Source organism: Rhinopithecus bieti, unplaced genomic scaffold (genome assembly GCF_001698545.2).
Source record: "Rhinopithecus bieti isolate Rb0 unplaced genomic scaffold, ASM169854v2 scaffold_72481, whole genome shotgun sequence".
In the NCBI taxonomy this organism is placed as follows: Eukaryota; Metazoa; Chordata; class Mammalia; order Primates; family Cercopithecidae; genus Rhinopithecus; species Rhinopithecus bieti.
This window is the reverse complement of record NW_016826972.1, coordinates 52,178-65,590: the sequence shown is the minus strand read 5'-3', so window position 1 is coordinate 65,590 and position 13,413 is coordinate 52,178. Positions and strand designations below refer to the sequence as shown.

Sequence of the window (13,413 nt, the reverse complement as noted above, 5' to 3'; positions counted from 1 at the left end):
TTTTTTTTTTTTTTTTTTTTTGAGACAGAGTCTTGCTGTGTTGCTCCGACTGGAGTGCAGTGGCGCCATCTCAGCTCACTGCAACCTCTGCATCCCAGGGTCAAGCAATTCTGCTGCCTCAGCCTCCCGAGTAGCTGGGATTACAGGTGCCTGCCACCAAAGCCACCTAATTTTTGTATTTTTATTAGAGACGGGGTTTCACAATATTGTCCCAGCTGGTCTCGAACTCCTGGCCTCGGTGATCCACCTGCCTCGGCCTCCAAGGTGCTGGGATTACAGGTGTAAGCCACCGTGCCCAGCTGAGGATCCACTTCTAATTCTAGTTATCTTGCTGCCTCCACCACATCTTCAGTGACTTCCTCCACTGAAGTCTCAAACCCCTCAAAATTGTCTATGAGAATTGGAGTAAAATTCCAAACTCCCGTGAAAGTTGATATTTTGACCTCTTCCCATGAATGATGAGTGTTTCAATGACATCTAGAATGGTGAATCCTTTTCAGAAGATTCTTCATTTTCTTTGCCCGGATCCATCCCAGGAATCACTATGTATGGCAGCTATAGTCTTATAAAATGTGTTCCTTGAGTAATAAGACTTGAAAGTTGACATTTCTCCTTGATTCATGGGATGCAGGATGGATGTTGTGTTAGCAGGCATGAAAACGTTGATCTCCTTTATATCTCCCTCAGAGCTCTTGAGTGACCAGGTGCATTGTCAATGAGCAGTAATATTTTGAAAGGAGTCTTTTTTTTCTAAGCAGCAGGTCTCAAGAGTGGGCTTTAAATATTTAGTAAGCCATGCTGTAAACAGATGTGCTGTCATCCAGGCTTTGTTGTTCCTTTTGTAGAGCACAGGAAGCACAGATTGAGCACGATTCTTAAGAGTCCTAGGATACTTGGAATGGTAAATGAACATTGGCTTCAACTTAAAGTCACCAGCTGGCTGGGTGTGGTGACTCACACCTGTAATCCCAGCACTTTGGGAGGCCAGGTGGGTGGATTGCTTGAGCTCAGGAGTTCAAGACCAGACTGGGCAATGTGGTGAGGCCTCACTTCTATCAGAAATACAAAAAATAGCCAGACGTGGTGGTGTAAGCCTGTAGTCCCAACTACTTGGGAGGCTGAGGTGGGAGAATCTCTTAAACCTGTGAGGCCGAGGTTGCTGTGAGCTGAGATCATGCCACTCCACTCCAGCCTAGGTGACAGAGCAAGACCCCATCTTAGAAAAACAAAATAAAGTCACCAGTTGCATTAATTCCTAACAAGAGAGTCAACCTGCCCTTTGAAGCTTTAAAGCCAGGCATTGACTTCTCTCTAGCTGTGAAAATCCTAGATGACATCTTCTTCCAACAGAAGAGTTATTTCCTTTACATTGAAAATCTGTTGTTTAGTGTAGCCACCTTCATCAGTGATCTTAGCTAATCTGAATAACTTGCAGCAGTTTCTACATCAGCACATGCTGCTTCACCTTGTGCCATTATGCTATGAAGATGGCTTCTTTCCCTAAACCTCAGGAACCAACCTCTGCCAGCTTCCAACTTTTCTCCTGCAGCTTCCTTACCTCTCTCCGCCTTCATAAATTGAAGAGAGTTAGCACCTTGCTCTGGATTAAGCCCTGGCTTAAGGGAATGTAGTGCCTGGTTTAATTTTCTATTCAGACTTCTAAAACGTTCTCCATATCAGCAGTAAGGCTGTTTCACTTTCTCATCATTCACGTGTTCACTTTTAATTTCCAACTTTTTCTTTGCATTCACAGCTTGGCAGTTTGGGGCAAGAGGCCTAGCTTTCAGCTATCTTGGCTTTCAACGTACCTTCCCTACTAAGATTAATGATTTTTAGCTTTTGATTTAAAGTGAGAGACGTGTGACTCTTCCTTTCACTTGAACACTTAAGAGGGCATTGTAGGGTTATTAGTTGGCCACATTTCAATATTGTTGTATCTCAGGAAATAGGGGAGGCCCAAGGAGGAGGAGAGAGATGAGGGAAAGGTCAGTCAGTGGAGCAACCAGAATACATATGACATTTATCAGTTAAGTTTGCCATCTTATATGGGTGCAGTTTGTAGCACCCCAAAACAATTAAAATGGTAACATCAAAGATCACTGATCATAGATCACCATAGCAGATATATAATAATAATGAAAAAGTTTGAAATATTGTGAGAATTACTGAACTGCGACACAGAGACATGAAGTGAGCACATGTTGGAAAACTGGCACTGATAGACTTGCTTGATGCATGATTGCCACGAATCTTCAATTTGTTAAAAAATCTGCAAATAAGTGAGGGATGCCTGTGTTTGTTTAATGATTAACAGTCCATCACAAACTGGACAATTCATCAGCAATAACTTGTCCAGTTTGTGATCCATTAATCCATCTTCCTTTTGATGCATTTCAAAACAAGCCACAGTCATCCACGTATTTCGTGCCTAAACCCTTCAGCAGGTATATCATTAACTTAAGTTCAGTATTGAATGTAGGTCTTCATCTTTTTTGGAGATAAAGGTTATATGCAGTGAAATGTGCAAATCCTAAGTGTGCCCTTCAAAATGTGTCAAGAACCTTCCCATCATTGCTGTGTCAGTCATTTTAGAAGAGTACAGTGGACTCTGTCACTGTGTTTGCGTCGTGCCTATAACAGACAAGGTTATGGCCTCTCATCCTGCAGCACAATGCCCCGATCCCCCAAGGAGGCAGAGGAGCCATCCAGTTCGTCACGCATTATCAGCACTCCAGCACCCAGAGACGCATCCGCGTGACCACCATCGCCCGAAAGTAAGCAGCCCCGGTTTCCTTTCTGTAGAGGAACTGCCTGACATTTTTCCCTTGAAGAGATACTTTAACATTTGTTAGTCTGTCTTTTTGATTCCATTGAATGGTTCTCACCAGACCTCATTGGCTTATTTGATGAGAAGAGGAGACATTTTTGGCTAACCCAGTTGGGCCTATGAATACTTGCCTAGAAGAATCATCTTTCTGTAGGAAATAGAGTTCATTAAAACTTTATTATTATTATCATTTGGAGACAGTCTCGCTCTGTTGCCTAAGCTGGAGTACAGTGGCACAATCAACTCACTGCAGCCTCAACCTCCCGTGCTCAAGTGATCCTCCCACTTCAGCCTCCCAAGTAGCTGGGACCCCAGGCACCTGCCACCAAAACTGGCTAATTTTTTTACTTTTTGTAGCGAGATGGGGATCTCACAATGTTGCCCAGGCTGGTCTTGAACTTCTAGGCTCAAGCATTCCTGCCACCTCGCCCTCCCAAAGTGTTGGGATTTCAGGAATGAGCCACTGCACCTAGCCTGTGTTTCTTTATCTGAACGGATGTCTGGCTTTCTGTTCTCTCCTAAACATAAGCATGGCACTAACTCTGGAATTGTCAGTTGGGCAGATGTACAGAGTCAGCTCAGGCACATAGAAGCAGCATTTGACCAGGAGGCTGCAGCAGTCTTGATGGCACGGCTTGGGGTGTTCCGAGCGGAGTCAGAGGAGGGACCTGATGTGCTCCGGTGGCTGGACCGACAACTCATCCGACTGGTAAATTGGGGACAGTGGCATTAGGTTCATTCAGTCTTGGTTTCTGCTTTACTTTCAAGAGAAGAAAATTGTCACTTAATTATTACTTTAAGGTGAATCAGCAAGAATTTATCAGTTGCCTACCTTATGCCACACACTGGACATTCTGGTAAAGATGTGTTAAATGTGCATTTTCCCCTCAGAGATTTACATTATAGTTGGGGAAGAAACAACACGCACGGAGCATTTGGGGAGTGATACAAATCTGTGTGGGTTGAGTTGACTTAGATGAGTCATTTTGCGAATGCTCTGGTCTTGTATTTTTCTTCTAAATCTGGAAAGTAGTTTTAGAAATAGGGATCCAGGCCTGGTGAGTTTAGGGAGATATCTTGTATCAATCTGGGTTTAATAAGTGAGGGAAGTAACACTGTAATTTAAACAGGGAAAGTCTTTTATAAAGAATACAATAAGGGAGTAGAAGAGAGACTGACTAGAAGGAAGTATAGAGAATTGGGCAGCCACTACTTCTGGGGCTGAGATAGAGCACCCAAGGAAGTGCTCCCTCTCCCCAGGGCTGTTCCAGATCTAGTTGGGACGGCATGGCCATGGCTTGGTGAGTCTTTTGCAGAGAGGTTGCCATGGTGCTGTGCCAGGGGAACTTGCTAGAAATTCACTCTCTAGAATTTGAAGAAAATCCACCCTCCAGGGTGCCAGGGAAAGCTGTGTACTGGAAAATGTCCCATTGGAGGCATGCAGGGATGCTGCTTTAGCTTCTGGCTGCCATGTTCTTCAGGAACTCGGCACTGGGGAAGCCACGGTGCAGCAGGACCCGGCACCCAGGAAGCTGCTGAGTGAGCACTCAGGCGCCCGAAGCTGACACCTCCAGCGCATTCTACTGACAAAGCTTGATGTTGTGCCAGCTGGCAAACGAGAGGTAGTGAAAGGGCCCATGTCCATTTCACAGCAGGCAAAGGGTGTGAGTGTGGAGCCAGGCACAAGGCAATACATCAATAATTGGCACACGATAATCTTACCTTCCTGGAGAGTAACAGCATGTGTTTGTGATCAAAGGCACCATGGAAAGACCCAGTAAGGAAACTGTTTCATTTTGTTCAGCCCTCTATTTGCCCTTGGTAGCTCATGGATCCATTTTTCAGGTCTCATGGAACCATTTTTCAGGAAGTGTCAACATTTCAAACATAATTTGAAAAGTGCTGCTTTAAAATTTCAAAGGGCAGAGGGCCCAGGTGGTTAACAAAGACTTCCTGTGGAAATGAGCCTTGAGTCAGGTTATTAAAGAATAGCTTAATTGGATAGGAGAAGGCAAGGCTTGCTGAGTGGAGGGCTAGCAGGAACGAGCCCGTGGGAGCTAGCTGGGTCTTTTAGCTTATGCTGAGGACTTTGAAGAAACCAGTGTCACATGAGGCCAGGTTGTGCAGTGGGACACAGAGTCAGGGAAGGTACACCTTGATTGGGGAGCTCCTTAACTTTAGGGAGCAAGGGAGACTTGGGTGTGATTGTTAAGCGGGGGTGTGACGTCAGCATGATGCTTGTGTTTACTTTTAATATCACCATGTGAGGCACATTGCAAGGAGAAAAGGCTATTGTTGTGAATGGAGGATTTTTCAGGCTCAATGGTGCTGAGACCAGCGTAGTGGCAGTAGAGATGGAGGAAGCAGGTTTGAAATCAGGATGTAAACTGAAAGAATGGATAAAACTTGATGAAATGATTCTTTGTAAAGTCAAAAACCAAAAAGTCAGCATTGAGTGACATTTCACACGTGGGTAACTGCATGAGTGATGGTGAGGTAGAAGATGGGAAAGGAGTGCAATTTTAGGGTGAGAGAAGGTGAATCTTTTTTTTTAATGTAATAGTTTATTTTTGATAATTGAATGTGAACTTGCAAAAGTATGTCTCACGAAAACTCCCATATTTGGGTGGATGTCCTGACTGGGGCTCAGGCTAGAGGTCAGCACTGGACACTGGAGGGTGGATTTGGATGACACCCATCTGGCTCTAGTGTTTATTTGTACCCAAAGCAGTGAGGATAGGAGGAGGGGCCAAGAACTAACCCCAAGGAGTGCACAGTTAGGGGGAGGAGGAAAACAAAACCATCGAAGAAGGCAGAAAAGGGTTGGCTGGAGAGATGATGAGAAGTAGGAAAGTGATGTATTAGCAGCTGAAGGAGAAAGTTTCAAGACGTTTAGGCAGTCACCTGGCTCACGCTGCTAGGAAGTTCAGGAAGATGAGAACTGTGGAAGGGCACCAGATTTTGTGGGAAGAAAGTTATTGTTAGAAATGGGGTTTCTTTAAATGGTGAATAGCCCAATTCTTTAGTGACCAGAAATGTGTGAGCAGAAATAAAGGCAGGAAGAGAAAACATTGTGGTTCAGAAATCTGCCATTGGGAGAAATAAATTTGAGTTTTAGTGTGAGAGAACATCAAAGCATAACTATAATTGTTAGTTTTCATGGTGTTAGAGGGTTTTCATGTGGAACAGGTGCCTGGAAGAGCTCACCTAGCTTCTCTGGTCAGGGCGGTCCTCAGGCCAGCACTGCCTGGGAGCTGATTAGAGATGCAGAATCTTCAGCTCCTCCCGAGAGCCTGCATTTTAAAAAAAATTTATTATTATGATTTTTGAGAAGGAGGCTCGCTCTGTTGCCCAGGCTGTAGTGCAGTGGTGCAGTCTCGGCTTACTGCAAGCTCTGCCTTCCAGGTTCACGCCATTCTCCTGCCTTAGCTTCCTGAGTAGCTGGGACTACAGGTGCCCGCCACCATGCCCGGCTAATTTTTTTTGTATTTTTAGTAGAGACGGGGTGTCACCGTGTTAGCCACGATGGTCTCGATCTCCTGATCTCGTGATCCACCCGCCTCAGCCTCCCAAAGTGCTGGGATTACAGGTGTGAGCCACCATGCCCGGCCAGAGCCTGCATTTTAACAAGACCCACCCTGGTCATTTGCCTGCTTGAGAAGTGCTAGTCTAGGACTTAGAGTAAGTGGCAGAGTTGAGACTGGATGTAGCTTAGTCCAAGAATATTTCCAGCTAATGCTAACTTAGATTTTTCTCTCTCTCTTTGTGTGTGTTTGTTTTTTGGTATTTTCTTTCCATAGTGTCAAAAGTTTGGACAATATAACAAAGAAGACCCCACTTCTTTTAGGTTATCAGATTCCTTTTCTCTGTATCCTCAGGTAAGTAATATATGTTTCTAAAATAACTACAGAACAGTAAATTTTGATAGAAATTAACTTTATTCTCAGGGTAAAGTGAAGGTTTTTTAATGTCTTGAGACTCAGTCTATAGGTGACAGAGATTGTTCAACCCGAGCCGAATGTGTGTCGAGGCAAGACAGCACCCTAAGCCCTATAGAAGATAAAGATGACATGCAGAGGGGAGGAAACTCATGCATACATTTTCACAAACAGGCAAAATAGGATCATTGATATACGGCCATAAAAAGTATCTCTGATGTGTAGAAGTTCTGGGGAAACAGTCAGCTACCTCAGCAACAAACCAAGAAAATGAGCACACATGGAGATGAATACAACAAAACAAAACCACAGTTAGTGCAACAAATATTTAATAACATGTCTGTGGTTATTATGTGCATCAAAACCAGGAGTGAGCAATAAGCAGCTCCTGAAAGTAACTGCACTCTGCATGAACAAAGCCTTTGGAAGCCACTGGACAAGAGAGAGGAGCGGGAAAAGTAGATGAATTTCTATCTCCATTGTAATTTAGCAAATAGAGTGTAACTCATGGGTGTCTATAAGGATTACAGGAGCTGAGGCCAATCGAGTATTAAATATTTAGCACAATGCCAGTCACCTGTTCAGCACTCAATGTGACCTAGCTCCACAGCAGGTGCCTGGGACTCTGAGGTGCCCATGTGTGAGAGGTTAAAAGTTGTGTTGTGTTGTGGGAAGAGCCCTGGACTGGCCAGAGTCAGGGTGAGGTTTCAGTGCTGGCCGCGCTGGGCTGACCTTAGAGGAAGTTCCGGAGCCCTGTAGAGTTTGGTTTCCCACCTCTAGCAGTGGGGAGTTGCTCTGGTGAAGTGGTTTGCAGGGTTTTCTTTTTTAAGTCATGGAATCCTTTATTTGAGAGGAGCTGCCCTGAAAAGCCAGCACATAAAGCAGATCAAGTTGGTGCTTCTCTGGTTGTGCCCATGTACCACCCCCATAGTAGGTCCCACCAGAGCCCTCATCCCTGGGCCCCTGAGGACTTGATGACTCTAAGAGCACAGCTTGAAAACCAGTGGGAATGCTTTCTCAGATCCTTCTGTCAAGGCATTCTAGGAGAGAGGCCAAGAGCCCTGTCTCTAGAGCCAGGCGGCCTGGTGTAGAGAGAATCCAGCTGCGACACTCAGTAGTGGGGTGACCTTGGACAAGTTGCTTGCCCCTCTGTGCCTTAGTTTCCTCACCTGTAAACTAGGGATGGTAAGAGAACTTACCTCATGGGCTTATTGGAAGGATTAAGTAGTTCTTGTCAAGTGCTTTGTGCCTTGCATGTAGGATGTATTGAATGTCAGCCTTGATTATTATTTAGGAACCTATGATTCAATATTTGGAGTCTCAGGAAGCTTTATACTTCACAAGGCAGCTCATTTTCATGTTCTGGCAACTCTTTAACGTGAGCTGAAAGTCTGTCCCCACCCCTTCTTCTCATCCTCGAGGGTGAGAACCTATGGCTGCAGTATCATCCCTTGTCCCTTTCTCCCCTGCACCATCCCAGCTTGTGTCCTGAGCTGTCATCTGCTGTTCCTGTGCCTGGAATCCCCTTCCCCCTGGCGCTGTGGCCTCCTCAGCCACGTCTCTCAGGGTGCACCGTCAGTCCCCAGAGCTCTAGGAATTCTCCTCCTGGCCCTCCACCCCCACCTCCCCAGTGCTATCCTGTACTCTGGCTCATAACCCGTAGCCCCAAGCGTGCCTTTCTCACTGGGTTTGACTTCTCTGAGAGCAGATATTCTGTCTCCACTGCCTGGCACAGTGACTCTGGAAATGTTTCTTTGGCGTTTCTCTTAACTGTGGAAGCTCTGACATACCCAGAGGCCCTTTTTAAAAAAACAAAAAAAATGATTTTATTTTTTTAATTTTTAATTTTTTTTTTTAGACGGAGTTTTGCTCTTGTTGCCCAGGCCTGGATGCAATGCACATCTCACTCACCGTAACCTCCGCCTCCCGGCGTTCACGCGATTCTCTGCCCTCAGCTCCTGGTAGCTGGGACTACAGGCCGTGCCGCCACCCACGCACGCGCCTAATTGTATTTTTAGTAGACAGGGGGTTTGCTCGCATGTGCGTTCATGCTGTCTCGAAACTCGACCTCAGGTGGTCTGCCTGCCTTGGCCTCCCAAAGCTGCTGCGGATTATAGGCATGAGCACCACGCCCAGCCAGAGGCCCCTTTTATAATTAATAAAAATAAATAAATAAAGTAAATAAATAAATTTATTTTTTTTGGGGGTTGTTTTTTTTTTTTTTTTTTTTTTTTTTTTTTTTTTTTGAACGGAGTGTCGCCTCTGTCGCCAGGCTGAGTGCAGTTGCCGGATCTCCGCCTCATGCAGCTCAGCCTCCAGGCTTCACGCTCTCCTGCTCAGCCCTCCCGAGCTAGCTGCGGACTACAGGCGCCTGCACCGTCGCCCGGCTAGTTTTTTTGTATTTTTTAGTAGAGAATGGCGTCTTCATCGGTGTCTAGCCAGGCATGTCTCGATCTCCTGACGCTCGTGATCCGACCCGTCTCGGCTCAGCCTCCCATAGTGCTGGGATTACAGGCTTGAGCCACCGCGCCTGGCCAATAATTTAATTTTTAATTGTGGTAAAACACACATAACAGAATTTACCATCTTAACCATTTTTAAGCATACAGTTGAGTAGTGTTAGGTGTATTCACATTATTGAGCAACTGATGTCTAGAGTTTTTCACTTTGCAGAGCTGAAACTCTGTGCTCATTAAGCAACAGCTCCCAGTTTTCCTCTTTCCCCGGCCCCTGCTACCACCTTCTGCTTTCTGTTCTGTGAACCCAGAGAGCCCTTTTCTGGGTTCTCCTATTTCAGACCCCTGAGGTAGATCTACTCTGTGGGTGTCTAAGAAAGTTACAACTATATGCATTTCTCTCTCATTCTTTGTGAATGCAGTTCATGTTCCATCTGAGAAGATCTCCATTTCTTCAAGTGTTTAACAATAGTCCTGATGAGTCGTCATATTACAGACATCATTTTGCCCGGCAGGACCTGACCCAGTCCCTCATCATGATCCAGCCCATTCTCTACTCTTACTCCTTTCATGGGCCACCAGAGGTAAGGCTCTACCTGAGTGCTTTCCTGAGAATTGGAATCACCTAACTTATATATTCTTTTTTAAGCAAATTTACTTAGAGAGCAGAACTGTAAAAAAATAAAACTTTGAGTTTTTATAGTAATTTAAATTTCTATTAAAAAATACCTTTAGGAAAATGCCAAAGACATATAAAGCTATTATTTGTGGAAGGCAGGAATAAAGGTAAAAAACTCTAAGAAATAACATGGTTGCTTTCTTTTTCCTTGTGCTCGTATACTTACATCCAGCAATTCCATGTTTTGTATCTGTAGGAAAGACTCCTAGATATAGAATAGACGTTGTGCAAAAAAAAAAAAAAATTGTAAAGGAACTACTATAATAGAGAATCAAATAACAGTCCGAATGTTTAATATAGGAAAATAAATAAGTAACCTGAGAAATGCAGTTGACCCTCAGTATTCACGGAGGATTGGTTCCAGGACCTCTCTCAGATACCAGAATTCTTAGATACTCAAGTTACTAATATAAAATTGTGTAATATTTGCATGTAACCTGGACACATTCTCCTATATACTTTAAGTCATCTCTAGATTAGTTATAATACCTATTATGTAAGTGCTATGTAAATAATTGTCATACTGTATGGTTTAGGGAATAATGACAAGAAAACAAGTCTGTACATGTGCAGTACAGATGCATATTTTTTTCAAATATTTTCAATCCAAGGGTGGTTGAATTTTCAGATGTTGAACCGACCAATATGGAGGGCCAACAGTATTCACAAAATGTATGTAACATAATAAAATAGAAAGTCCTTATGTAAAAATGTTACATGAAAAAAGTCAAAACAGAAACTTTTCTAAATATTCCCTGCAAAAATAAAGAACTATATGGAAAAAAACCAAAATATCAATATTTGTTATACTTGGGTACACATTTTAAAATTTTCTTTATTGAGTACAATTTACTTTTATTATTGAAATAATTACTGGCTGGGTGCGGTGGCTCAAGCCTGTAATCCCAGCACTTTGGGAGGCCGAGACGGGCGGATCACGAGGTCAGGAGATCGAGACCATCCTGGCTAACACGGTGAAACCCCGTGTCTACTAAAAAAAATACAAAAAAAACTAGCCGGGCGAGGTGGTGGGCGCCTGTAGTCCCAGCTACTCAGGAGGCTGAGGCAGGAGAATGACGTGAACCCGGGAGGCGGAGCTTGCAGTGAGCCGAGATCCAGCCACTGCACTCCAGCCTGGGCGACAGAGCAAGACTCCGTCTCAAAAAAAAAAGAAAAAAGAAATAATTACTAAAATAGCAGGCGGATCACCTGACATCAGGAGTTTGAGACCAGCCTGGTCAGCATGGTGAAACCCTGTCTCTACTAAAAATACAAAAATTAGCTGGGCATGGCACCAGTAATCCCAGCTACTCAGGAGGCTGAGGCTGGAGAATCGCCTGAACTCAGGAGGCAGAGGTTGCAATGAGTTGAGATTGCACCACTGCATTCCAGCCTGGGAACAGAGCAAGACTCCCTCTCAAAAAAAAAAATAATGATAATAATTACTGATATAAAAATTATATAGTTATTTATATAATATATAAAATATTACTTATAAATAAATAATAAAGATACATATATTTTGAGATGGAGTCTCACTCTGTCAACCAGGCTGGAGTACAGTGGTGCGATCTTTGCTCACGGCAACCTCCACCTCCCAGGTTCAGGTGATCGTCCCACTTCAGCCTCCTGAATAGCTGGGACCACAGGCACGTGCCACCACAGCCCAGCCAATTTCTTGTGTTTTTGGCAGAGACAGGGTTTTGCCATGTTGCCCAGGCTGGTCTTGAACTCCTGGGCTCAAGTGATCTGCCTGCCTTGGCCTCCCAAAGTGCTAGGTTTACAGGCATGAGCCACCGCACCCAGCCATAATATATATTTTGTAGTAAACTTCAAAATTTGGGTTAAATGCTATTTTTCATATAGGCATCTGTATTCTGTCTCATCTACAGAGAGTGTCTCTGATTGCTAAAATACATACAAAACTGAGAATATTCAGAATTATTTTTCGTTCTAAGATCAAAAGATATTACTAAGCCTGGTCAATATAGTGTCAGAGCCTGTCTTTATAAAAAATAAAAAATTAGTTGGGCATGGTGGCATGCCTCAGCTACTCTGGAGGCTGAGGTGGGAGGGTCACTTGAGCCCAGGAGGTCGAAGCTGCAGTGAGCCAGGGTCACATCACTTGACTCCAGCCTGGGCAACAGAGCAACACCCTGACTCTTAATTTAAAACAAAAAGGTATCATTAATTTCCCTTCTCAATTGATGAGGAATTATTTGGAGCCTCTTTTTCCTACAAAGCTGAGAATGAGTCAGGAGCAGAGAGTGCAAGTATGTCAGGAAGAAAAGGGGGGAGCCACTGTGCTGGGCACCATTTGTAAATAGCCTTTGCTGTGGATACCAGGCATGGGGTCAGGGTTGGGTGGAAGTGGTTGCTGTGTGGGGAGGAGGGAAAACCAATGCCATCTTTCTCTCTCTTTTTCTTCAGCCAGTACTCTTGGATAGCAGCAGCATTCTAGCTGACAGAATTTTGCTGATGGATACTTTCTTTCAAATTGTCATTTATCTTGGTGAGGTAAGATGATATTATTAATTAATTTTCGTTTTTAAATTGGGGAAAAGGCATACACATTTATTTAATTGTGCACACAAGGAGAATTATTGTCCTTAACTGTGGTTTTTGTTTTCTGCTTATTTATGTATTTATGTATTTATGTATTTATTTATTTATTTATTTTGAGAGGGAGTCTCGCTCTGTCGCCCAGGCTGGAGTGCAATGGCCGGATCTCAGCTCACTGCAAGCTCCGCCTCCTGGGTTTACGCCATTCTCCTGCCTCAGCCTCCCGAGTAGCTGGGACTACAGATGCCCGCCACCTTGCCCGGCTAGTTTTTTGTATTTTTTAGTAGAGACGGGGTTTCACCGTGTTAGCCAGGATGGTCTCGATCTCCTGACCTTGTGATCCGCCTATCTTGGCCTCCCAAAGTGCTGGGATTACAGGCTTGAGCCACCGCACCCGGCCCTGTTTTCTGCTTATTTATTAATTTAGGTTTTTAATGACATTTGTAACAACAATTTGGGCTTAGAAAGTGCAGTGGCTTTTATTCTAGTGGATAGAAACTTTTCTTATGTCCCTGGAGTATTTGTATATTTATTAATTTTAATCATATTTGCCATAAATATGGGCCGGACACAGTGGCTCATGCCTGTGATCCCAGCACTTTGGGAAACTGAGGTGGACAGATCACCGTAGGTCAGGAGTTCAAAACCAGCCTGACCACAGGCAAAACCCCATCTCTACTAAAAATACAAAAGTTAGCCGGGCATGGTGGCACACACTTATAGTCCCAGCTACTTGGGGGGCTGAGGTGGGAGAATCACTTAAACCCGGGAGGTGGAGGTTGTAGTTAGCTGAGATCACGCCACTGCACTCCAGCCTGGTCAACAGAGTGAAACTCCGTCTCAAAAAATAATAAATAATATATGCTGTAAAAAAATCTCAGGTGGTTCTTCTTTTATTTTTATTTATTTATTTTTTTTGAGACGGAGTCTTGCTCTGTCGCCCAGGCTGGA

At 44.1% G+C, this 13,413-nt stretch overlaps 1 protein-coding gene across 4 annotated transcripts in view; it reads left to right on the top strand.

Annotated features, from left to right (window-relative positions):
• SEC23B (SEC23 homolog B, COPII component) overlaps window positions 1–13,413 on the top strand; it is a 52,971-nt gene that overhangs the window by 27,065 nt on the left and 12,493 nt on the right. For all 4 annotated transcript variants that reach the window (XM_017863712.1, XM_017863714.1, XM_017863711.1 and 1 more), the window contains 5 exons: window positions 2,668–2,774; window positions 3,383–3,536; window positions 6,628–6,705; window positions 9,644–9,805; window positions 12,331–12,417. In XM_017863712.1, coding sequence (XP_017719201.1) covers window positions 2,668–2,774; window positions 3,383–3,536; window positions 6,628–6,705; window positions 9,644–9,805; window positions 12,331–12,417 — 588 coding nt within the window. The remainder of the gene's footprint in view (window positions 1–2,667; window positions 2,775–3,382; window positions 3,537–6,627; window positions 6,706–9,643; window positions 9,806–12,330; window positions 12,418–13,413) is intronic.